The 25823-nt window shown below is 48.3% G+C and overlaps 2 protein-coding genes across 7 annotated transcripts in view; both read right to left on the bottom strand.

Annotated features, from left to right (window-relative positions):
- MTMR10 (myotubularin related protein 10) overlaps positions 1-13833 on the bottom strand; it is a 37188-nt gene extending 23355 nt beyond the window's left edge. The window contains exons 1-5 of the mRNA XM_024561637.4: positions 13461-13833; positions 12862-12922; positions 6126-6262; positions 5930-6002; positions 5298-5440 (exon numbers count right to left, since the gene is read on the bottom strand). Of these exons, the coding sequence (XP_024417405.2) occupies positions 5298-5440; positions 5930-6002; positions 6126-6262; positions 12862-12922; positions 13461-13520 (474 nt within the window). The 5' untranslated portion in view covers positions 13521-13833. The remainder of the gene's footprint in view (positions 1-5297; positions 5441-5929; positions 6003-6125; positions 6263-12861; positions 12923-13460) is intronic.
- Positions 13834-14745: 912 nt separating this feature from the next.
- TRPM1 (transient receptor potential cation channel subfamily M member 1) overlaps positions 14746-25823 on the bottom strand; it is a 67910-nt gene continuing 56832 nt past the window's right edge. For all 6 annotated transcript variants that reach the window (XM_024561753.3, XM_045196382.2, XM_053912318.1 and 3 more), the window contains one exon: positions 14746-19915. In XM_024561753.3, the coding sequence (XP_024417521.2) occupies positions 18643-19915 (1273 nt within the window). In that variant the 3' untranslated portion in view covers positions 14746-18642. The remainder of the gene's footprint in view (positions 19916-25823) is intronic.

The following is a 25823-nucleotide window of genomic DNA, read 5'->3' as shown; positions in this document are numbered from 1 at the left end:
TGATGCAAATGCTATTAACTGGTAGGTATGTATTAGCTTCCTGTTTAAAATAAAACTAAAACTCCTTCTACAGAATGTTTCCTGCCTTTCTAAAACATACAGCTGAGAAGGCAACAGTTATCATCAGTTTTAGTTTTGACTAAAACCAACAGCAACAAACTTCCTGAAACTCGTGTTGTGCCTCTCCCTCCATGCCTGCCGGAGAGCCTGCTGTGTGGGGGCCCCCTCTGCAGCCCCCACCCCGCCGGGCCAGGCAGTCTCCCTGCCCGCACTTCTGCTGCAGCGACCGAAAGCTGCACCAAGACAGTCCCATCACCCCACGTGCAGATTATAAGCTCTGCTGTACTTTCCTCAAGATTATTTTTTGTTTCTGCCCGATTTCTCTGCACTACCAGAGCCACAGCCTGGAGCCACACTCACCTGGATGGCATCTCTGTGGGTTTCACTACACTCTAAAACAAATCCGCAACGCTTAAAAATTCTCTTGCGAAGATGAGATTCTGACCAGCAAGTCTGCTGTCTGGATAATTCGCTGTGGCTCCCAGACACCTCCGTAACAAATTCAATCTTCCTCTTGATTCTGCACACACTGGCCCCCGCCCCAGATGCCCCTCACCTTCCCCTACCCCTCAGTGCCCCTGCGCGTGTTCTGCCTGACTGGGCTCCGGCCGTCTTCTCTGCCACACTCTGCTCGGGTAATCCTTCCCCACCGCTCAGCCCACCAGGCTTTCTGTCAAACTGTCACCCCCATCCAACTCTAATCCTGGACAGGCTTCCCTAGACTGAGCCATCGCACCGTTCCAACTGCAGAAACCCCTGTTCTCTCTTCACAACAGCACCCCGATATATAAAGTGTTTCTTCAGTAACTGCACTCGGGTGGCTGGCTGTACTGCCAAGGTGTTCACATAATAGTCATGAGTGTCAATAAAAAGTAATAAGGCACAGCGGTTATTTCCCTTCAATCATGCCCAATTTCTCCAGGGTAGGTGTCACGCCCCTCGTTCCTTCTGCTGCAGCAAGCAGACACAAATCCCTGACCTTGTGAAGCTTGCTTACATCTAGTGGGGAAGGCAGGCGACAACAGGAGAAATAAGAAAAACCAGAGTAGGTTAGATCATTCCAAGAGCTACAGGAGAAGGGAAATCCAGAGGGAAGGGCGAGGAAGCGCTACAGAGAGGGAAGAAGGGAGTGGGTTAGTAACGTAGAGACAGACCGGGGGCACTCTCTGGGCAGAGCCAAGGAAAAACCTGGGGACCTCTCTATCCCACCTCCTCGGTGGCTGCAGGTGCTGTGCTAGAACAGCAGCTGCACTAAAAACGCCCTTGGCAAGATGAGTCACTGATGCAAGAAGGAAAACGCTCCAGGCCGGTAATGCTCTTTCACCCCCTCTAAGATTTTTAGAAAGCAGTCACAGGCCTTGTTTTCACAAAAGTCGGTCACATATCTTTGGTTACAGAATGTTCTGTATGGCCATAAAGCAAAAAGAAACAAAAGCTAGCTGCTGGGCAGAACCCGGTGGAGCCCATTTGTAAGAGCCCTCAACCGCAGCACAACAGGACATTTCTGTCGGCTGGGGACACGCCTAGCGGCGTGCACATGGAGAAGATGCCAAAACAGGGCAGAGCTGGGACTTGGGCGGTCACGTGCACAGGGCTGCTGTGTGGGGAGGGGCACAGCCTGAACTGGTTGTTGGGCAGTGGGACTGCGTGTGTGGGTAACGGCTCGTGGGACCGGGGTACGGGGGATCTTTGGGGTCACAGGCAAAGCCCGTAAGACTTGTATCATCTGGGCTGCATTCGGGTTGCTGGTCGGGGGCACTCTGGGGAGAGACAGCGAGCCGGGAGTCCTTTTTCCTGAGCTTTTTCAAGCATACTGTTTTAAACGCCTCTGCCCACGTTCCTAGCTCCCATCACCTTAAAAAGTAGGTCTCTTTCACACAAATTTATTCTAATTTTGTAACATACTCCCTAAGCTTCAAAATTTTTAGAAAAACTCTACAGCTTTAAAAACTGCCTGTGAAATAGTTTTGTTTGCCCTGGCTATCAAAGGAAATGAAGAAAGCCTTGGCAGTAAAGACATTAAATGACGGTAGACATTTTATTGTGGGAAAGTGAGTTTTGGACCACGGCAGACATTCTCGTCTGGGCGGAAGGCAGAGCACCCACAGGTGGCGGCTTCCCCTCTCAGACCAGCTGGAGGGCAGCCCGGGAGAAGGGCAACCCTCACCAAGTCCCAGCACAGAAAACAAACGGCCTTCCAGTAGGTCTGTGGTCTGAAAGCCACTGAGCAGTCCGTCTCAGACTCAAGGCAAAAATGACAGGCCAGGAAAGGCCAACTGTTCTCTGGGGAGAATAGCTTAATTTTCACTTGTAGCAAGTATGCCTAAGCAGGCAGTTCACCGCCAGCTAACGCAAGAATAAAATGGAGAAGCAGAGGGTGTGTACCGCACTGACCCTCTTTATATATACATAAAGTGATATATATACTACAAGTGATAAATCATTAAAAATGGTTTTTTATCCTGCTGTGAGCAAAGGCTCTTCAAAATGAAATGGTGGCTCACAGCCGCTTCGAGCTGGCTGTCCAAACCTGCACTGTCAAATCCTGCTCCAGACCTTTCCCGCCGTCCCTATTCTGTGTTTGTCACCGCCCGGGGCGGAGGCTGGGGATGGGGGAGCCTGGGGGCCTCCCGTTTTGTCTGAACAGTTTAGGCACTGCCAGCTAGACTACAGAAGGCTTTACCACAATATTTGACAAAATGTGAATCAATTTAGCATTTTAAGATTTCACATTTCAAACAGAAATATAAATGCTTTCAATATTTCAAAATTAATCAACAGTCCACGCACCAGAGAACTCTGAACATGCATCTGGTCATTTTAAAACAACTTTTTAAGTCAAAGCATTTCCAGAGAGAACTTAGCATTCAAAGTTTCAAGGAGATAAAATCAATCTTCCCAACTTGTTACCTAATCTTAGATGAAAACTTCCCCTTGAAATAAAAGAACTGTGCTAGAATTTTGCTTTTAACTCACGAAGGATTAAGCTTTGGCAGCCACATGTGATGCGACCCCCTGCGTTTGAAGACAGGTAAACCAGGGAAAAACTGTTCTATTTATATTCTTATTGCCTATATATTTTTTTCCTGCATGTCCCTCCTATGACTGCACAAAAACAAAAACAGCATCTCTTTTGGGTCTGTGGTAACAGGCTTTCCTTATTTTCAGTCAGGGGGAAAGAGTTCTTGCCAGAAACTTGGCCTTGGGAAGAAAGGGTGCAGCAAGTGGGACTGGGCTGGTCTGTGTGCACAGTTCCAGGGGCCCTTCACCACTGGGAAGCAGCGCAGCACACCAGGGACATCCTGAATTTCCAGGGTTTACTCCCCGTGTTACTCATTTGGCAACTGGCCATTTATGTGGGAACATCTTTTAAGTTGCCACTTCGTACTGTCATTTAATTTTCATTTGTTCATGCTTTATTTTCTCAACTCATTTGGCCCAGTGCCTCAGACATCAAAAATAGCCAAGTGGTCTAGATGGCTCCAGAACCAAGCCAAATTATGGCGACTTCCAACTACTGAGACAGTGTCATCTGAGAAATACAGTAGAGATTGGGACAGATGTAAACTTTCTGGGAATATGAACCCACTGTATCAAGTTCTTATGTAAAAAAATCTCTGTCAAACTCAGTCTCCTAAGTTCTGTGCTGTCCCTGTTCTTGAGATGCTACACATTCTGAAGTCAGAGCTTTCACAAATATTCTTGATGCTTTACTCGATTAAATTAATACATGTATTTAATGTCAGGAAAGTAACTTGGCTCTGACGGGTGTGGCTCAGTGGATTGAGCACAGGCCTGAGAAACAAAGGGTCACCGGTTCGATTCCCAGTCAGGGCAGAGGCCTGGGTTGCAGGTGAGGTCCCCAGTAGGGGATGTGCAAAAGGCAACCACACATTGATGTTTCTCTCCCTCTCTTTCTCCCTCCCTTCCCCTCTCTCTAAAAATAAATAAATGAAATCTTAAAAAAGAAAGAAAGAAAGAAAGGAAGAAAGAAAGAAAGAAAGAAAGAAACTTGGCTAGAACATTTCATACAGCATCTACCAACTAACACTAAAGCCTTTCTATATTGGAATAGGCATCTTAAATTAGTAAAATGCCAAAAAAACTAACTACAGAATTGAACAGCTCAAAGGGGCCTTTGCCGTTATCTAGTTGGATTTTCAGTAACGCAGCATGCCAACAGGTGGCTTCACGGACTCCGTCTGAAAACTTTTAGCCACAGACCCCACCATCCCTGTGCTGGACAATCTAGTCCAAGTGGCCATATGTTTTCAGATATTCACCTCATGTTTGCCGTCTTCCGGTGAAGAAACTGTTGATTCTAGCTCTAAAATAAATCTGCCTTCTCCTGACCAAAGTAGTATATGCAGGCAGCTGCCTTAAGACCATTCTGACAACTCCTTTCAGTAGCAACAGAAAATTTACTGCAGCGAGCCCGCTGCTCACAGAAAACAAACACACCCCGTTTCTGGTGGTGCCAAAGCTGCTCCCTTTCGAGAAAGCTACTTCCTGCTCCTCTAGGACACTGTCCCTCTATTCTCTGCAGACAGAAGCAGGCTTCTCCCAGAACTCTGTTATTGTTCTCCGCATTTGCACCGCTGCGGACCAGACTAGGAGGCACTGGGTCCACCAGAGTCCCTCCTCTGCAGAGGTCAGAACGTGGACCTGAAGTGGGGATTTCTGCCCTTGATTCTTATTCCAGGAAGAGGCAACACACGTTCCCCTGGAAGGCAGGGGAGGGTGGGGGTGTGACAAGCCAATTAAAAAGCCCCTAGCTGCCCTTGTGGAATGTCACTCAGATTAACTCACTAAGATTTCTTTGGAGCCCTAACATTCACTAGGCCCCTCCCCTTACTCTTCATTTGCCTAACCCATAGTGACTAAGTCTACCTCTTAGTCTGCTGATAAAGTTCTGAGGTAATGAATGAATTAAAGGTTTTACCAAACCTCATTTACAATATACCTCCGTCTTCTCAATCTTTTTAAAAAAACTTAATGTAAAAGATATACTAGTCTCCACATGATACTTTTTAATATTTCAGGTGCTGATAAAAAAATTATATAGAATATTTTAAAGCAGCCATAAACTAGCCTGACGAAGTAGTTCTATTAACATATCTGACAACTTCCACTAAAAAAAAAGAAATCTGAGCAACGAACTACCATACGGAACTGAAATTGGTAAACATAATGCAAACCCCAGAACCTGGCAAAGCTTAACCAGAAAAACGTATTACCTTTTTGGCACTTTCAGGACCTGATTCGTCAAAGCGAAATCTGACAATTCTGAAGTCTTTACAGTAAATAATCAACTCGGTTGGATTGAACTTCAACTTCTGGTTGGGGCCTAGGACTTTCTGCTTCCTCTTATGGTCGTTTACTAAAAAAGAAAACAATGAAGAAAAGATCACAATGTGCAAAAATCCCTTCCTGTTCCTCACTCTTTGAAACTTTAACAAAGCCTGCATAGTAGTGATGGTTGGAAGGCCACACGCCACCTGGGCGCTGCTTTGCTGGACCCGCACATTTATTTGTCTGTGACTCCTAGAGCTTTGGGGGATCAATCTTAACTTCACTTTTGAAGTTATTTCAAATGATTCTTTGCACACCAACCACCACCCTCTAGATACGTTTTACAATTAAAATTTTCATGTAAAAGAAGACAAACACTAGAACATATAAAAAGCTATACGTTCTGTATCTCCATTTTAAAACAATGTATTGAACTCTTTTAATAATGTTCTTAGGACTCAAAAGAAGAAAAAACCTACAGAAATAAAATTCCAACCCAAGCATGTGAATTATCTTCAAACGGTTCTTCCCGGGTAGTAGTATCAGCTTCGTGGACGAAGTAAAGCGGAACAGATACCTGTGACGATTTGCTCGACGCACGTTAATGGGACATCGTGTTCACCAAGAAGGAGGTTTCTGAAGTGGAATTTCTGAAACACAAAGTTATGCTCACGTTAATTCGTTTCCCAACGACCTCACCATGGTAACGAGAGCCTAACTCCCTTCCAGGGTCAAACGCCTCAATGCGAGGAGCAGCACACACACCCACGCACCTGCAGCGGCTCGGGGCCATCCGTAACGAAGGAAATTTTGAAGTTGGTGCAGATCAGCTTGCCCCACAAATCGTACTGACTTGTGTCTGTTGCAATGCATTTTCTCACAAAACTGACTTCGTTTACAACAATTTCTCCTTTAAAAAAAAGAAAAACATCATTGTGTGAGCTGCAACTGCACTATGAAATGTCAGCGGTCGCTCTGCGACCGAGAGGGAGCATTCGTAATGACGGCAGTGAGAGGGGACACCAAAGGCTCCCCAGAGCCGTGGGCACCCTCATCCTCCCAACGACAAGTGTCAGCCAGGGCCCCCCCACTCCCACCCCCAGGATAAGACACAGACACTGCGACGGCGCAGTGAAGAGGCTGTGCCCAGGTCAGCACGCTTAGCCTCTCCTCGTGGGAAGGAAATCCGGAGAAGAAGTGAACTACACCCTCTCCTTCAGGGCGTTATGTGATGGAATGCTTGTATGTTATTAACACGTAGCTAGATACCCCAAACCAATGTTTTTTATTTGTTTTGTAAGGAATGACAAAGAGTTCAGCTTTAACCTCAAAGTTAACCATGCAATCTATTTATTTTAAATATATTTCATACACCCAAATCAAATTTCCGTCTGCACTCAAATTATAACTTAGTTGGTGATAACACTTAGAGTTGAAAAGGAAGATGAAAGAATAAAACAAGAAACTAAAAGTTAAAAGTTAGGATACCGACCTACTTTGTCTGTTTCTATCAGTTTAAAAACCTTTCACAGAAACGGACAGAACCTGTTTGTGGACAAGCCCCCAAACACCTATCATTCCACAAAGACTTCAATTATAGCCTCGAAACGATGCTCGCCCTGGCAAGGGGGATCAGTTGGTTGGAGCATCATCCCGATGAACCACGGTGGCAGGTTCAATCCCGGTCAGGGCACATACAAGAATCAGGCAATGAATATAGAAATAAGTGGCTGTCTCTCTCTTCGCTCTCTCTCAAATCAATAAAGCAAACAAAACAAAATTACGCAAAATGACTAAGTGACACAGCATGAAAATGCTGAACAAAGAACTGATTCCCGTCCCAGGAGCGACAGGTCAGGACAGCGAGAGATTTCATTATGCCATCCAGACCGGCGCACAATTTAAAATTTATGAATTGTGAATTGTTCATTTCTGGAATGTTCCATGTGGTATTTCAGACTGTGGCTGACCGTGGATAACTGAAACCGTGGACAGCGGGACGCAGATTAAGGGGGACTCCTGTACAGAGAAATGGTGCAGAGGTCAGCAGGGTGGAGTGCTAGCAGATCAGAGAGGTTAAAGATTTGGCCTTGACCCTGTTTAAGCAGGATTTTACTCATGGAGGTTCACGGCCAGTTTGTGAGCAGGAGCTGCAAGGCCCAGGCAGACCAACTGCTAGGAGCAAGGAAGGGAGTAACAAAATGCTGGCCTACACCCCCGCTGTGGCCGCCCAGGAGGCAGAGAGCTCCAGACAGACAGCTCCAGGAGGTATGAACCTAACACTAAGATCCTGCAGTTGATGGCACTGTTCGCAGTTCCCAGTCCTTTGCTCCTTCTAAAGCAACGCATCTGCGAATCAAATCCTACAAAATCAGGCCCCAATCATCTCTAGAGCCTAGCTACAAAAAAGGTATCAAACAACCCGAAACATCCAGCAGAGAAAGTCTTTACCTACGACTTTGTGCGCAATCCGAGAGAGGAAGGAAGACACACAGTGAGGCCGAGAACCAGAACAGTGTGTCAACGGTCCACCATGTGGTAAGCATGTAGAGAGTGCACAGCCAGCCACCTAGCAGTGGGTGTTCACAGTCTCCAGAGGCCCGAGGTCGAGTGCTCTTCTGATCTGATCACAAGAGGCTCTGGCAACCAGTGCATCCGTTACCAATGGAACAGTGAGTCCCAGCAATGAAGACGCCATTGGCGCCGTAGATGGGAAGCAGGACAAGCGGAGCTGACTCGCAGCACGAGCACAGGGGCCGAGGCTTGGCAGGGGCTCTAGATGCAGAGCAGAAGTCCCTCCCCCACATCTGGCTGAGCTGACCTTCCTCGGAGCCCTCAGCACCTCTGCCTTCCTCTACTGCAGTGTCTCTCTGGCAAACCGAACATGTCCAGGGCAGGTGTCCATCTTTTCCAGCTTTGGGCTCCACTGCCAGGAGAAGGGCCTCATGCTCACTCACTCAGTACCTGACGAAGGATTAACTAACTCACTGTTAGCCGCAGCACCTCAAGTCCTCCTCGCCCCGCTGCGCCCCTCAAAGATCAGGTCCCAGGGTCAGAAGAGAATTTCACGACCTTGTGACAAAGTGGCCTGGCACTCCACTGGCCTCTGCTTCAGCCCCACCAGCAGTAGGAAGTGCCCTGCCTGCAAAGACATTCCACTTTCTAGCAGCTGAAATGGTCTGCGAGTGCCCCTCAAGCTGGGGCAAGATGTGTCAGCACCGTGGAAAGGACAGAGCCAAGGACCGAGCTCCTTCTACCTCACCGGCACACTCCTAGGCTGACATCCCGTCCACCACTGCCCAGTTTTAAGCGTGACTCTGTGGCCCAAGGTCACCTGTGCAGTCAGGGAGGCCCTGCTGCTTAGTGGTTACAGGCACGGCCTGGGAGGGGGCTCAGGGTTGCGGTTCTGCCTTTGCTAGTGGTGAGGCACTGGGCCGCTTACCCTCTGCAACTCCACAAATGAGACAACTGGTACCTACCTGACAGGGTTGTTACGACAAGACCCGTAAGCTATGTGCCAGGTAAAGATCTTAGCAGAATAGGTCAGAAACCTACCCGGAAGCAGCTTAGTAAACAGCAGCAATCTGCGCTTTGTGTCGGCAGGACGTGAAGAAAATGAGTCCCTGGTATGTGCCCCTGCCTCCCTCGATGTGAGCTCACCCTCGGGCACAGACCCTCTGGGACAACAGCCACCGGCAGCACTACCACACAGGCAGCTTGAAGTACCACTCCGAACATGCCCCAGGCAAACCTCTGCCAGGCTCGAGGCTGGGAACGGGTGGCCACACTAGAACGCAAGGCTGGATGGAGGAAGAGGAAGGGCAATTTGTTAAATGAGGGAGGGTGCATTTTCCAGAAGATGGTGCAGACTCCCAGGCTGACAAAGTAACTCATGCTAAACTGTACCTATAATATTATAATAATTTAATTGAGTGGTTTCCAGGGTCAGATTCCACAAATCAGGTAAACTACAAAAATTATTCAGGAAACCAACAGATTTCTTAATCTTTGGTTAATTTAAAAACTTTTTAGAAAGCCCTGGCTGGTGTAGATCAGTAGATTGAGCACGGGCCTGCAAAGGAAAGGGTGGCCAGTTTGATTCCCAGTCAGGGCACACACCTGGGTTGTGGGCCAGGTCCCCAGTAGGGGGCGTGCAAGAGACAACCACACATCATTGTTCCTCTCCCTCTCTTTCTCCTTCCCTTCCTCTCTCTTTAAAAATAAAATAAAGTTAAAAAAAAAAAAAACATTTTAGAAAGCCACAGTTACTACTACTATCTTTTAACAAAAGAACCTACCTAAAGAAGTTGGAAGGACATAATTTCAGAATAAAACACAATCCTTCATACCAAATCAGTTTAGCTCTATAGAAGAGAGAAAGCTGCATTTTTCTTATTTTTCTCCATTTGACCAAGGGCTGGCCAAGCCTTCATCCAGCTCTCATGCCAGCCAGGCCTGGGCTGAAACTGGGAACCCCTGGCCCCGAACTTCTACCCTCTCTGCAGGCAGCGTGGTTTGCTCAAGGTCTTGCTATGTGACCCAGGCACACGCCTCTTCCAGCACTTCCCCATTTAGCACACAGCCAGGCAGCCGGTACGACCCACGGGCTCACTGAACTGACCTAGCAGCTACGAAACAAAGAAGACACTGGCATAACCCAGCAGCACTGGCTGCTAACGAACATGCCGAATACGCCCGCCCACCCTACTGTCAAAAGGACCAGGCGACTCTGTGCGCATGTGGCACAGCCACTGAAATGAGAGTCATGTAATGACGGGCGATGAAGAGAAAGCCTAGGCAAAGCGGGTGGCTTTTGCCCGGCGGCGGCGACTCAAGCAGACAGTCTGAGGAGTCCTTCCAGTCACTCGACACCTCAGCGCAGACAGCGCTAGACATCCAGCCCCAAGGCTGAGTCAGGTGCGGCCTCCACCTTAAGGAGTTGCATGAACCAGGCAAGTTGAAGATTATTAGCAGAAACCGCAATCTAAATGAGATCGTTAGTTTCTTCTGTTTTCGCTGCGTCATAGAGGATGAGGATCGGTTTAAATTTAGGTTGTTAGTTCTGACAGAGCACTTTGTAACTGAGCACACAAATAAACAATCGATTTTGTGTTCTAATTTTCATCTGCTTATTGAATTACAAGTTCAAACTTTGGGCAACTGAAGTAGGATATCCTTGAACCGAAGGCATCACGCCAAAGCACAGCATGCAATACTATGTCTCGGAACAATGACTTCTTGTTCTGTGCGCCTGGGTAAAGCCACAGGCGACCTGCCCGAGTTGTCCCTCGGTTTCTGGCTGGCGAAGGCCAGACCGCCACGGCTTCGCTCACTTCCACTTGTGATCCAGATCTCACGGGCGGAGCAGCAGGCTGCAGAGCAAAGGAGCAGCGAAGGGGTTTCCAGCGGCAGTCAGAGAGGTGACGTGACGGGCACAGAGGGGAGCAGAGGCCCTGGCAGGGAGCGTGGGGGAAGGAGGGGATGAGACGGCAGGCAGACACACTAACCCCAGGTTGGCTCAACGCTCTGTAAGGAGCAGGTTAAGCGCAAACAGAAGGCGAGCTGCCAGAGCCACCGTGCATGCAAATGCAGGCCCAGTGTAAAAAATTAACACAGGTCAGAAGATCCAGACTCAGCTGTGATTTCTAGGACAAGTAAACCACTCACAGTCAGGAAGTGAGCTTACATCTTCCCCAGAAAACTCGGCCTGTTTTGTAGAAAGGCCAGTTTTTAGTTAGTTCTACAGCAAGGATGATCCTTCACTGTAAAGTTCTTCAGGCTGATTGATATTGACACTTTCCGCAATCCTATCAAATATAAAATCGAGTTTTTAAAAACCAAGCACTGAATGTGTAGCTAAGACCATGTTGTTGACGAGTGTCAAATCACAGCATCAGAAGGGGACAACCAAAGCCTGAGAGCGGGCTGTTCAAAGTCAAGGAAGCCAAAGTTCAAGGGCTCACCAGAGGCGCGCTGGTTCCCGTACACTGGCACATGCCTGGGGTGACTAAGCCTAAAACCCCGCGCACACACAGGGAGCAAAGGTTTCTCAGTAGTTCCAGTGTTCCCTCTGAGAGCACAAAGGCTGATTTAGCACACACAGTTTGGGTAAAAAGCACGAACAAAATCAAGACAACAGATTTTAACTAACTCCCATAATAAAGTTTAAAACAACTTTAAATTGTGAGTCTCTACCATGGTTGATGTTTTTAACGGTTCATGTTCTGTTCCTACCTAATATGCCACATTTTAAAGCACTAAGTTTAAAGGTTCCACGTTTATTCAATGTCTACAACACAAGTTGAATCATTTCACTCGATTTAGTATGCAGCAGTAAGATTTTTAAACGTTCACAGGAGTCCCACAAACTGATGTCTGACCATATTTCAGGTTTAGACCAGGCTCTCCTTAGCATCCGGCTACTTCCCCCAAGACTCACAGTGAATGACAGACTTTTCCTAATCATTACACAATTCAAATTACCAACCAGAGAGCCCATCGACTTTAAAACCAAACTACTATCACCCGCCGATGCCTACTTCCATCTCTAAGATTCTCTAAAGCATCCTTCATTCTAACCCAGCTTTGCTCCCCTGGGAGGAAAATAAAGTCGTTCCTTCAACACTGGAGATGCGCTGGGCGTCACCACCAGGAGCAGGGAGGGGGGTACCACTGGCATCTAGCAGGTACAGGCGGGGATGGCATGTACACCCTCCACTACACAGAACAGCCCCGACGGCGAGGAGCCAGGGACCCCCACATGTCAACAGCTCCTCTGTTGGGAAGTGCTCGCCTTTCTGAAGGGAAACAGGTAAACTGGTAAATACCGCTGACACCTTCCAGCAACATTTGCCAAGTAAGAGATGTAAAGTTCACTAAGCGTGTTACTGCTACAGAGACACGGCCACCATGGAAGTGGCTCTTCGCGCTGTTGAAATGGTGATCCAACTACTGGTTGCAGACAGACAAGAGACGCAGAGATGCCTTCACGACCTAAGCAACTGGAGGGTGCTTTAAACACACTTTGTGCCCTGGCTGGTGTGGCTCAGTGGATTGAGCGCCAGCCTACCAATCAAAGGATCAGGGTTCGATTCCCAGTCAGGGCACAGGCCTGGGTTGCAGCCAGATCCCCAGCAGGGGGCGCGCGAGAGGCAACCACACATTGGTATTTCCCTCTCTCCTACTCCTCTAAAAATAAGTAAAATAAAATCTTTAAAAATAAAAACAAAAAAATACTTCGGGAGACAGGAAAGCAGGTGGTCACATTCTTGACAATTTTCTATGACGCTTAAATTTTCAAAGACAAACACCAAATTAATCATTACTTTCTGATATTTAATTATAAGCAACTCATTTTCTTTTAATTTTTAATTTTTAGTCCTTCAGTGGTTAGATTTTTAACTGGATAAAGTTTAAAGTAAAAAGAGGAGGAAAGCTGACCACATGATTCTAGTTCAGCGAAATCACATTGGATCCAAACCTATTCACTGTCGGACCTCTAATGCTTACCTGGCAAAAGGACCGGTTCCAGTTTTTTAATCTTCGGTTCCGAATTAATCTTATCGTCAGTCTGAAACACACGAGTAAAATAAATCAAAATAAAAACTTTCCCTTCCCCATGAGATACTACAGCAAATCCTGGGTTCTAAGGGATGACATATGCGACAGACATAAATCCGCCCCCACCCCCGGCCCTTACATTCTTTCGCATTTTTACCGAGTTCTTTTTAAGATCAGCTCACTATCCGCTCGGCAGTTTGATAATAAAATATTCAAACTGCCTAATGACAGGTATCCTCGTCCACCAGGTGCCCACGAGCGACGCAATCACGCTGGCGGCCACGGTGCGGACCGTCGCCGGGCTAACAAACCCAGCCCCGGATGCTCCCTCGGGTCTCGTCACACGACAAAACCACGGACGGCAGGTCACTGGGCACGGAATGGCTGCGGCGAAGTTTCACAAGTTTTTCCCGAGCCAGTGGGGGCAGCCGCGCGGCTAAGGACAGGGGAACGGGGATGGCCTCCCGGGTTCCCCCGCTCCCGCGGGCCGGCCCGGCGGGTCCGGAATCTTCGAAGACAGGGGCGCTCGCTGGAAGGGGGTTGTTTACCTGGGGCGGCGGCAGGAGGTAGGACTTGAACGTGGGTCTGGGCGGCTTGAGGGAGAACATGGTGCCGCCGCCTTTTCGCGCCGGCCCGGTCGCAGCCCGGGACCCGCCGCGGGCCAGCGGCTGTGCTGACGCCTCCCGACGCCCGCGGGGTTACAGCTCCCCGTGCGGCCACCCAGGGCCCGTCTGCGGCTAGCCGGGACGGGCGGACGGGCGGGCGGGGACACGGCGGAGCGCCCGCCCGAGCGGGGAGGAGCCAGGGCAGAGTCCGGCCGACTGGGGCGCCGGAGCCCATCCCCGGAAGGGGCCCGGCGCCCCGCCCCGCGAGACGGTGCGCGCAGCGCCGGCCGGCCGCTCTCCGCCTCCAGGCCGCGCTGGCGCCGGAACGCAAAGCTCGTGCCCCGCACCCGCTGCCGGGACCTCCTCAGAGAGAGCGCCGGGGGGAGCACAGTCCAGCAGCCATCGTGGGAGCATAGGCTGAGGGGGGCACCCCTACGGCGGCCCACGGGGATCATGGCGGCCCCCAAGGACCTACGGTGGCCCGCAGGGGTCAGGCGACCCCCAGGGATCTACGGCGGCCCGCGGGGGCCACAGCACCAGCAGGAGCTGGCCTCTGGCCGTGGACGTTGGCTCAAGACACCCTGTGTCGCGACTGTCCCTCTTTTCCTGGGACAGCTCTCTTGACTATTGCTCGTTAGTCATGCAGCTGGCGCGATCGTTGTTATTTGAAGTCCTCAGGAGGAGCCCGGGCGGAGGGAAGGGACTCTGGCGCCCTGGTGTCAACCAGCCCCACTGCGCCCAGCGTGTGAGCGACCGACTCTCGGAGCGGCGCCTCGTGCCGCCGGTGGTGACGCTCCTCAGACGTTCATGCCGTCGGTTCCGCATATAAAGCCCCCTTAGATGTCGGGCACCTGGGCGAGATTGCCTTCCACCACCTGAACGGTGTCTGCGCTCGGAGCTTTGGGACCGGGACGTCCTGCCGTCGAGCTGACTGCCATTTCCCCGGGACGCCCACACCTGCGGGGCCGTGGGCACTGCTGACTGATGACATTGGCAGCCCACCCAGACCCCTCGATTTCGTTTGTTTACTTCTACCCTCCTTACTAAACGTTAATGTAGAAAAAGATATTAAGCGAGTTATCTCCGTTCTTGTTCCTCCTCGCGTGTAAAGATGTCAGTGAGCAGCAGCTAAGTGATCAAAAGCCCTAGCAGACTAGGGGCTTCCACAGGCAACGGACCAAATAATCTGCCCATTCATTGCAAGGGACAGACACATTTCAGCATATCTGAAACCCTTAACGTATTTCTGAAGTTACCGTATTTCTGACCCGGTATTTCTGAACGTTTGGTGGAAAAGGGCTGATGGTGTTACATTTCCGTAAACCTGTTTGTTGAGGCTAGACCCTTCTTAGGCTTTGAAGAAGAAAACCCTAATCTATTTCATAATTAATGTCACAAGGAAGCTCCCGCGTGGCCCTATGAATCATAGTGACAAGTGTTGCTAAAGGAAATAGTAAAAAACTTAACAGATTTCAAAGGTTGCTTTTTATTTATTTTTTTTTCCGAAAATTATCCTGGATCCGGCCCCCTACTGATCGTTCTGGTTAACTCGTTTGAGTGACACGTGATTCCATTTTGCTTTGGAACCACAGTTTGGTTTTGACATGTTAAGTCCCCTGGGTTATAGATGTTAAAAATACTGTTGTGCAAATACATTTACAAGTTTCTTTATAAATACTTCGGGATTTCTCTACATCAAATGGATGAAGCAAAACAAAAAGAAAAACAAACAGGGAAAACAGATTTGTGGCTACCGGGTTGGGGGGGATTGGAGAAATGGGGTTTAAAGGTACAAACTTTCAGATTATAACTGGAATACATAAGTACAGGGGATGTCACGTACAGCGTGATAACTATGGTCACACTGTTTGGCATACATGAAAGCTGATAAGAGTATATCCTAAGGGTTCTCATTACATGGGAAAAAAAAAATTTTTTTGCTTCTTTTTATTGTATTCATCTGAGATGATGGGTACAAACTAAAACTACTGTGGTCATCATTTCATAATCTGCATAAGTCAAAAATCATAGTGCTGTACACCTTAAACTTATACAGTGATGTATGTCAATTGTATCTCAAGAAAACTGGAAAAAATGGATTTTTATCCACATACGCTCTTCAGCAATATGTGGGTGTTTTTCAGTTGTCAATGACTGACTCTGTGACTTAGTTTTCCCCATATAGGTTTCCTTAGAATCTATAACTGTAACACAGGACCACGTGATTTCCAGATTTGTTGTTAATCTCACCCTAAATTTTACGACATTTCCAGATACCTAATTGTATTTGTCTGCTTGGGATGCTGTCACAAAAATACCATGGGCTGGGTGGCTTCAACAACGGAAGCTGATTTCTCACAGTTCTGGCGGCTAGAAGGCCAAGGTCAAGGCAGGTTACTGGTGCCGGCTCAGAGGCTGTGTCCCCACGTGGCCGATGGGGAGACAGGAGGGGGCAAGCTCATGAATGCTGGAGAGCGCTCTGGTGTCTTCTTGGAAGGGCACGAATCACAGTGGGTTAGGGCCCCAACCTTTATGAACTCATTTAACCTAAAGGCCCTATCTCCGAATACAGTCACACTGCAGTCAGGGTTTCAACACAGGGATTTTGGGAGGACACAACGCTGTCCCTAGAGCTAGTCTTATGGCCTCTCATCAGTCCTGACCTCTTTGACTACCCTGTATGTTCGGGGCAGCTGGCTATCCCTTCTTTTGGCTCAATTGTCACTATTTTGTCTTCTTCCTTCCGTTTTTCTGACTCTCTTTCCATCCTTGGTTCTTCTATCATGGGGGATAGTGGCATTCTCCCTAGATAATTTCCTTTTCCCTGTGCGGAAAAGAGCTAGCATTTCTTGACTACCTACTAGGTCCTAGGTATTTCATATATTCATTCAATTAGTTACCAAATTTGTATTGAATGCTGGCTTTGTGCTAAAAACTATTCAGGTTACTGAAAAGACAAAGTTCCTTCTTTCATGGCATTTTCATTGTGGGTAGAAATATATAAAAAATGAATACATGTGTATCATATACATACACCATATACATCAAATATATATACCATATGCATTAATTGGATGATAGAGAACCAATTAATTATCTTGAAAATTGTCGAGTAAATGGGAAAAACCCATCATTGTTCCTGCGGTACATACAGTGTGAACTTACCACTCTGTAGCCAGGTAGGAGGTAAAAGGAATCATCTCATATTCTAACTAATAAAACAAATGATAGGATGAAAGTATTACAATGTTCAGCCTCCTAGGAATTCAGAGATCTAGGCATTGGACTATCACCAGCTGCTGCCATCACAAAAAGAGAGATGAATAGGTGTGCGTGCCTCGCAGTGAAAGAAGCCACATCGGCCCAGGTGGCCTTGGCAAAGGGTTTGAACCTAAGCCGGAAAAAGCCTCTGAATTCTTCTGCCAACTTGCAAGAACAGAGAAGCAGGTTGAATTGCCTCTGGGTAGCCAACCAGGAAAATTTAAACTCTGGGAAACGTTGCAAGACAAAATGGCCCATGTTCTTCAACAGATTAAGGGTAAGGAGGAGAAAGGGTTGCAGGGGCGGGGGCAGGTCAGTAAGTGAAAAGGAAGAGTGAGAGGAAATTATAGTGCTGAGAAGCAGTCAGGCGACAAAAGCGTGATGAAATGCGCGTGTGGCCGTTTAAAAATACGTCTGCAAAATTGCTAACCCTCCTCCCATGGACGACCCCTCCCTTTGAATCGAGGCTGGCCTTGGTGACTCATCTGCAGCCGAGCAATACAATCCAAGTGACTCTGCGTGACTTCTGAAGCCAGGACATACACAATAACATCTCCTCCTTGCTCACTGGGACACTCAGGTTTGGGAGACTGAGCTACTATGTAGGAAATGTCATTTGTTTGAGACCGTCATAGAGTGAGGGAGCCCAGGCCACCTGGAGAGGCCATGCTCCTGTGTCCCGGTTGGTGATAGCTCTAGTGGAGAGTCCCATTCCAGCCCCCAGCCCACACATGGGGGACGATGCTTCTGGAGGATTCCGGCCTCCACCTCCGGATACTCAGTCGTCCCAGCTCAAATGCCCTGGAGTAGCGGCAGCCAGTTAGTACTGGCTTGCAGAAGCCAGCTGTGAGCATCTTTCTCCAGCTCCATCGTAGGAGTCTACACCACACAAATCAGCCAACGGCACACACGAGGGGCATTCCTGCCGTGCCTTGTCCACATTCCTGACCCGCAGCATCCATGAGCAAATAAAACTGGTGTTTTAAGCCTCCTGGCGCTAGAGTCACTGTTTTACACTCAGGAAGCCTTCACTATAAAAGGACTCTGGTTACTTCCTGGGGAGGAGGGTGGGCCTCTGAACTCACAGACCGAAAGCACGAAGCCTTCTGTCCTCAGCCGTGAACGTTCTCTGCGGTTCTCGACAGTTTCCACCTAGAACACGTGCCCTTTACGTTTTAGCCACAAGTTTGCACAAACCACTGCATGCATGGAGGTACTACTACTTTGTGTTTGCTACCAAGGACTATAGGACAACAGGAAAATGCACATTGGCTCCTTTATGTTCACACATTAACAAAACTCTTGGTCACCCTAAAGTATTAACAGCGTGATCTTTGATATAATCCTGTACTTTCTTTCACCGTGTAATTTTTTTAAAAGATTTTATTTATTTATTTATTTATTTATTTTTAGATTGAGGGGAAGGGAAGGAGAAAGAGAGGGAGAGAAACATCAATGTGTGGTTGCCTCTCATGCGCCCCCAACTGGGGACCCAGCCAGCTGGCAACCCAGGCCTGTGCCCTGACTGGGAATCAAACCTGCGACCCTTTGATTCGCAGGCTGGCCCTCAATCCACTGAGCCACACCAGCCAGGGTGAGACTGTAGATTCTTGCATACCGATTAAGTAATTAACCTCGACTGAAGTATCATCACTTTCATTTGGTCCTACTCCAACTAAAAAAAAAAAAACGACTAAGTTTACTAACAGATGCTAACAAAATATTCCTTTAAGTTTAGTGCATTCAATTTTAATCACAAGTCCAAAATGGCCAAATATGTTTAATCAAAACGTTTTCAGAAACTGATGATCCACGATGGTATTCATCAGTGGCTTTGATTTAAAAACCAGGGAAACCGAACATGTCAACATTCAGTTTCGGTGGACGTTTTCTCTTGCTTAACCTTCTGTGTCTCTGTTTTAATTCCAGACACGACTCGCAGGTTACTAATGCTGCCAGCATGTCCAGATCTGCCTAACTTGCCCTGAACGGCTTTAGCATTCCTAGGGTGGCCGTGTAAACTTTTTGACCTTGAAGACGCGAAGCCCAAAGTCTGGTCTGGTTTCACAGCGAGGAAGTTCACCGTTTCAGTTCTCTCAGTGACGGCAAGTGACGAGCGAGAGATTCGAGGGACCGTTGTGGGGACGCAGCTGTCATCTTCGGTGTCTGTGGATGGATCTTTAAGCTCCGCCTGCATTGCAGCTTCCGACACAGCATAGGGGATATCGGTGCTGCGAGACCGTGTGATCTTCTGAACTTGGTATTTCCACTCTGTTGTCCACTGCTGCCCCGAGGAGGGGCAGGCTCGATCCATGATGGAGCTGTACTCCGCACACCAGTTGTTAAGCCCACTGACCATCTTTGTCCCGTGGGAATATACAAAACTTCTGGACTCCACGGTTTGACAAGCACCAAACGTTTCATCGGGGTGACAGCGTGTCACGTGCATGTCTTCCAGGGGACAGGAAACGGTGCCTTCTCTCTGGGCTGTTCCCCCTGTGAGCTGAGTGTTCAGAACATCGCATTTATTCAGTCCAGGCCTGACCTCCGTTTGATTTGACCCTGGCGGAATGGTTTCTCCTCTTTCAGAGTCAGTGTGCCTTTGGTCACCTTCTGAAATCCCGATTTCTGGACCCAACTTTGGCTCTGAAGCGTGCTTTACGCTGTCCAATGCCAGCCGACTGCCCTGGCGCGTGGCTGGGGCGCTAGTGCTGGGGAAGAGGTGAAGGCTGCCCTGGCGCTCTGCAGCGATCACGGGCATGTTCAGGTCCTTTTCTTCCTTCACACGGAAGGAGCGGGCTTTCTTCCGGAAGCCCGTCCCCGGTGGCATGGACAGACAGGCGTCCTCACCCGGCAGCTCCTCCGCGTTGAAGTGGTATCTGCTCGCACCGCCACTGTCGGCGCTGCGGACGCTGCTCTGCCGCAGAAGGTGAGTCGCTTCGCATTCGGAAGAAGCGCGGGACCGCGTCGGTACCAGCTCCCATCTGTCCGGTCCCGCCAATTGTTCCAGCGCGCTCGCCATCCGGCTGGATAACTCCTCCAGCTGAGACAGTCGGAGGTCGACTGTCTGCAGGGACGTCTTCATAAACTGCTCCCGTTCATTGATCTCTTCCAGCCTCATGGACATGTTTTCAACTCTGGGGAAAGCAAAGAGACAGGTTTATTCCACCGCGACCAATCAAATACTAAACAAACAAAAAAATTTACACGATTGTGTTGTTACCTGATTTTACAGTCTTTTGGGAATCATGGAGCTCATTTGGGCCTATTTTTGAACTCATACACTCCTAACCAAGCTGCTACAAATTACGGTTAGGAGCGTAAAATAATTTTAAAATACAGTTCACACACATGGTGCTGTTTTCCGTTGGCTGCTCTGAGTGCCTTATGGGTTCATTGATAAGCACTTGCTGAGGGGCTCTTCTGGGCTGGTTTAATCCTGACCACAGCTCTGTGGGGTAGGCACAGAGAGTGCAGGCGACTTGCCCAAGGCCACACAGCTGCTCAGCGGCGGCGCTAGGATTTGGGGGCACTTGGGGCAGCCCCAGCCTTGTCTCTGACTTCTGTCCCTTAGCTTGCTACCTCACATCACCTCTGATCACAAAGGAAGGTACAGGCCCTCGGGGTTTCCACCTCTGGCTATGGCTGTGGGCAAGTGGTTGTTAGGATGACGCAGGAAATACATTAATACCGTTACTTGAAGTTCAGGGAATTCGGAAAATAAATTGTTAGTAATTAAGCTCAGGTTATCAGATGGTTTGCCTAAGGCACATGAGGTCATTTAATTGTGTGAAGGAGACCAGGAACTTTAAATTGCTCATCATTATATTAATCATCAGTATTTCCCTAATGGGGTTGTAAGAAGGAGATCAAGGCAGATTATAAATATCTGCTGTTAGATTTCTCTTTTTAAAAGATTTTATTTATTTATTTTGAGAGAGAGAGAGGAAGGGAAGGGAGAAAGAGAGGGAGAGGAACATCGATGTGAGGGAGAAACTTCAATCAGTTGCCCCTTACATGTGCCCCAACCAGGGACCGAACCTGTAACCTGGAGATGTGCCCTGACCGGGATTTGAACCAGCGACCTTCCACTCTTCAGGACAATGCCCAACCCACTGAGCCACCTGCCGGGGAAGATCTCTTTTTAAACTCCTGGATGATCAGGCAACAGCCGATGAAACCATCCTATGGCCTGAACCGCAAGCTTCTGGCATGACTACACTTTATATCTCAAGAACACGTACACTATGCATTCGTCAATGCATTCATGAAATGTAACTCTAACAGGCAGCGAGTTATGCTCAGGGCCCAGGGCTGCCTCTCAGAGTTGAATTTGTCCCCGGGGGTGCGGGGCAGAGGAGATCCCAGGGCCTCTGAACCGGGCAGTGGGGCAGTCTGCTCCGGCAGGTTCATCCCTGCGTGAAGGCAAACACCTGGTCTGATTGTGTCGTGTATCGGTTTCTTAGTCCTCCTGGACAGGTGATCTTGAGGGTCACCCACTAGGTCTTCACTACCCTCTCTCTATAGCCCTATAAACTCCCTCGTCTGTTCTTGCTTACCTCTTTTAGCCACTTCCTGTTACCTGGTGCTCTTCTTTAAGAATTTCATTTTATTGATTTGAGAGAGAGAGAGAGAGAGAGAGAGAGAAACATCGCCTTGTTGTTCCTCTTACTGATGCATTCCTTGGTTGCTTCTTGTATGTGCTGTGACTGGGGATTGAACCTGCTACCTTGGCATATGGGGACGATGCCCTAACCAACCGAGCCACATGGCTCGGGCCCTGCTGCTCTGCTCTGCTCAAAGTTCCTGCTCCCTGCCTGACCACAGTCTCCTGAGGGCTCCTCACTCTAGCTGCTTCTGCAGCCACCTGCCCCACACTCTCCCAGAACTAATTGCCTTGGCTAACATGCTTCCGTGGTCCCCTGACATCTGCCCTCTGACATGTGGGAGGGTCTCGGGCTTCTATGCTTAACTCTTTTCATGGAGAGAGAACTGTTTATGCCCTGAAGGAAACCACATTATTTGAGCAGGATGGAAGTTTGCAACCAGGAGGATCAATTTCACCAAATTCACCTTTTAAAGGTTTCCGGCCAGAGACATGACCGATTCTAAAGGGTCTCTCTCTCCTCTGGGGACCAACAGAAGAGCCTGTCGCTACTCATTGTCCATGACTTTGAGAAAGACTTGGCTTTCTCCGTTAACATCATGCCTCCTCGCTCACGTCAAATCTATTAGCCTCAGTGATTCCTTCTGTGTTACGATCCACGTTGCCTCTGTAACAATCGAACTTCAGGATTTTTTTTTTTAACAAACACTACCTTTAGAGATAAGGTAGTCACGCAAACTTTCATACACAAATCAGCTGGGAAAATAGAGGTGCATATCTTCCCCCTCAAGCGTTCTGTAATTCCCCGCCAATGTTTTCCCTCTATTACCTAATCCAGATGCTGGCTTTGGCAGCCACTCACACACGAAGAAACCCCCAAGTCATGTGATTCCTTAGCCTCCCTTCCACTCTCTCAGCTCCCCTCCCGCTGCAGGGAATAAGTTGCCAGGCCCTGTGGTAGGGCCGCTCTTTTGGTGCCTTTAAAAAAATTTTTTTTTCCTTTTTATTGATTCTAGAGAGAGGGGAGGGAGGGAGAAAGAGAGGGGAGAGAATCATGGATGTGTGAGAGAAACACCGATATGTTGCCTCTAGCAGGCACCCTGACCATGGACTGAACCTGCAACCCAGGAATGTGCCCTGACTGGGAATCGAACCAGCGACCCTTTGGTTCCCAGGCTGGCACTCAATCCACTGAGCCATGCCAGCTAGAGCTGGGATTCCCTTTCTAAGCATCCCTCTCTCTACAATCTCCCTGGTGTGTCTAGTTCCCTGGAGCTCCCCTCTTTTGATCAGAAAGCTGGGACTTGAATTAACCTGCTCAGACCTACGCTTCCGCAACAATGGTAGCATGATAATGTCGTGAGAACTAAATGAAATCGTGTAAATAAAAGCACTCCCTGAACTCTAAAAGCTCTGCAGGTGCAAAATGGCATGACCGTATGAAGTCGGTAAAATTGCAAATCCACGCACCCTTTTATCTGGGTGTTAGTAGGCCTATTAGTTACACCTTAAAGTAGTTTCACTAAAATGCAGTTTTGTTACAGCCTTGGAAATAACGTCTTCCATTTTATTCAAACAATAGGTACAACAATATATCCATTTGGGGAACTTTTGTGATAACCTCCAAGAGAATATGAATGGCATACCTTCATTGGACTTTCATAGACTCCTATCTCTTAAACATAAGGCTCAAGTTCAAGTTCATGTTTTCGTGGTAAGAGTCCCCATGTGTCTTTCCTAAGGACAGAGCTTAGACACTGGGAGTTCTGTAGTAAACCAGTTATTAAAACTTGTTTCCTATGCAGTCAGCAACCAGCACCCCTCACCTGCGAGGCATCTCATAAATTACACGGGAACATTTCCTAATGACAGCTCTAGATCTTCACATAAAAACATAATGTTAGTGGAACGACTGGGTCCGGTTTCTACTTGAAGAAACCCAAGGTTTCAAGATCCCACGGTATTCTCTACTGAGTTCTAAAACCATTCCTGCCCTGTAATTTTACCCCAGGTCTAGAGATCATAAAGTTGTCTAATCCAGGCCAAATCTTACATCCAGCTATTTTAATCTCCATGGACTTCTTCCTATGGAACTGCCTTTTAAGTTTCATAATTGGAGGGAGAACGCCCAGGGTAGAGCCTGCCTGTGCTTACCTACAGAGTTTTTACAGGAGAAAGACTACACAAAGAACACGGCTTAAGTCTTCCATTGCCTGGCTTTCTCATCCTCTTTAATAAGCAAAATACTGGATAGTTACTAAAAGAATACAAAGCCTTCTAGCTCCGTGATACGTCATTCATATACATGGACGTGGCCACACGTCAGGCCTCCTTGGCTTCTGGAATTTGCGTCATTGTCTCGGTCATTCCTCCTTTCTGGCTGAGTTCCTTCCACCTTCTGTTCAGGCTGGACTCTGTGGTCAGTCACTCAGCGGAGCTCTTATTAATAGCCTAGCTTCCCTCTCCCTTGCTTCCGACATGATGGAGGCGATCCCTAACCCTTCATTCAGCATGACCGGGGGCTCCAGGGCTGGGCAGGGACGGAGGGCGCCTGCAGGCAATGTGCTGGGTTCATGCCACCACTTTCAGGCACTCACGTGCCTGTGGCATCCCCACTGCTTGGTGCTTGGGATGCTATGCCTCATGCATCCTTCACTTTCTGCATCCTTGCCCTTGGGATGAAGGTCACAGGAGCCACGTGGACGTGGCCCAAGACAAAGTCATGTTATCTCATTTCAGTTGGCTCCCTGCCTACCACATTCCCCCTCAAGGTGAGCTCAAATCCTCCCTACTGCTTGCAAGTCCGTAATGGGCTGGCCGGTACTCTGTCCCAGATCCTAACATTTCTTCCTATGATTCTGGACTTCGGTTCCTGTGGAACTCCACCCCTCACTTCAGTCTTTTACTCATTCTGGAGGAGAATTGATGCTCTGGCTGGGGCTTGGGGGCCAGGACACCAGCATACTTTTGTCACTCTCTTTGGGAGCCAGTTGCCTGCACGCCACACGGGCTCTCACTCTGTCCTGTTCCCGTGATGAGCTCGGTGGGGGAAGCTGACCCCACCAGGAGAGGGGAGGCCCACAGCGGTCCCCACTACTGGTCACCGAGTAGGTACGTCTAATTCTAGGGTGTGTATTTGGCAAGAATGGCACCACTTCCTCTACCACAACACTTATTACTAATAAAGCTGGTATTTTTTTTTAAATCTGTGTCTGATATCTGTCTGCATCTATCCCTAAATTGCCTCTCCAAGTCAGGTAAGGAACAAGAGTGTCATTTACAAAGCACATGAAAACTTCCACCTTTACTCCCACCCATCGTCCATCATCCGAGCAATCTTGACTCCTGTTAGTTTACAAGATTAAGACATTCTGCCCTGGTTGCTGTGGCTCAGTGGGTCGAGCACCAGCCTGTGAACTGAAAGGTCGTCAGTTCGATTCCCAGTCAGGGCACGTGTCTGGGTTGCGGGCCAGGTCCTCCATTAGGGGCCTACGAGCGGCAGCCAATTGATGTTTCTCTCACACACCGATGTTTCTTTCCCTCTCTTTTTCTCTCCCTTCCCCTCTCTCTAAAAAATCAAATCAAATCAAGACATTCAGATGGCATCTTCCCAAATTTCTCCTGTATCCCTGCGTGTTTCTCTTTCTATCTCCTTCTCCACATCCAAGGAATCAGCCACCTCCTTTCTAAGACCGATCTCTCTTTCAGGCCCTCTCCTGGTTACTCCCTCATTTCTTTCCTTGTCTTCTTTCTCGTAAGGGTCTCTGTTACCAGCATCTTCTCTTCCTGGTCACTTGGGAAGAGACCATCAAATAAGATCTCAAGGCCACAAAGCCTATGAAGCTGAGAGCAGACTTTCGAGACCTTACCCCAGATCCACACATCTGACAAGAAGCCACTGAACCCAAAAGGTTTGGGGGCTGGGGATCAGAACCTGCCATTATAGGGTTGGCTACTCAAAGACCTGTACAGCCTTCATTCAGGACCACCTGCGTTTCCAAATGCGTGCTTCGAAATATCACACACATAAAGCAACATTTTTGTAAGTGGAATAGAAAATAGGAAAGAGTAAAAGAAGGAAGACATAAGGAGGCGCTGTACTCCACGCACTCCCCAAACCTACAATAATATAACTTGTTATGATTAAATTTGGAGTTTGGTGCTAAGCTTCTTTCAAGCCGAGAATAAGAGGAAAACTCCCTGCATCTCATGGTTTGAGGAAAGGAAGTTGAATCTCCGACAAAGTGATGTTGGAAAAGATGCGTTCCAACTCAATTGCTCTTGAACCCCTGGGGACCCCTAACAGGGGGTGTCAACCCTCACAAAACAAAGCAAAAACACAATGATGTACTTAACAGTAGACTTGACAGAGACTCACAGAAATGGCCTTCAAGCACTAATTGATAAGGATCCACATTCCTGATTATTAACCAGTCTGA

Source organism: Desmodus rotundus, chromosome 10, assembly GCF_022682495.2.
Source record: "Desmodus rotundus isolate HL8 chromosome 10, HLdesRot8A.1, whole genome shotgun sequence".
Lineage (NCBI taxonomy): Eukaryota > Metazoa > Chordata > Mammalia > Chiroptera > Phyllostomidae > Desmodus > Desmodus rotundus.
The sequence above is the reverse complement of the archived record's forward strand: the minus strand, read 5'-3'. Positions and strand labels throughout refer to the sequence as shown.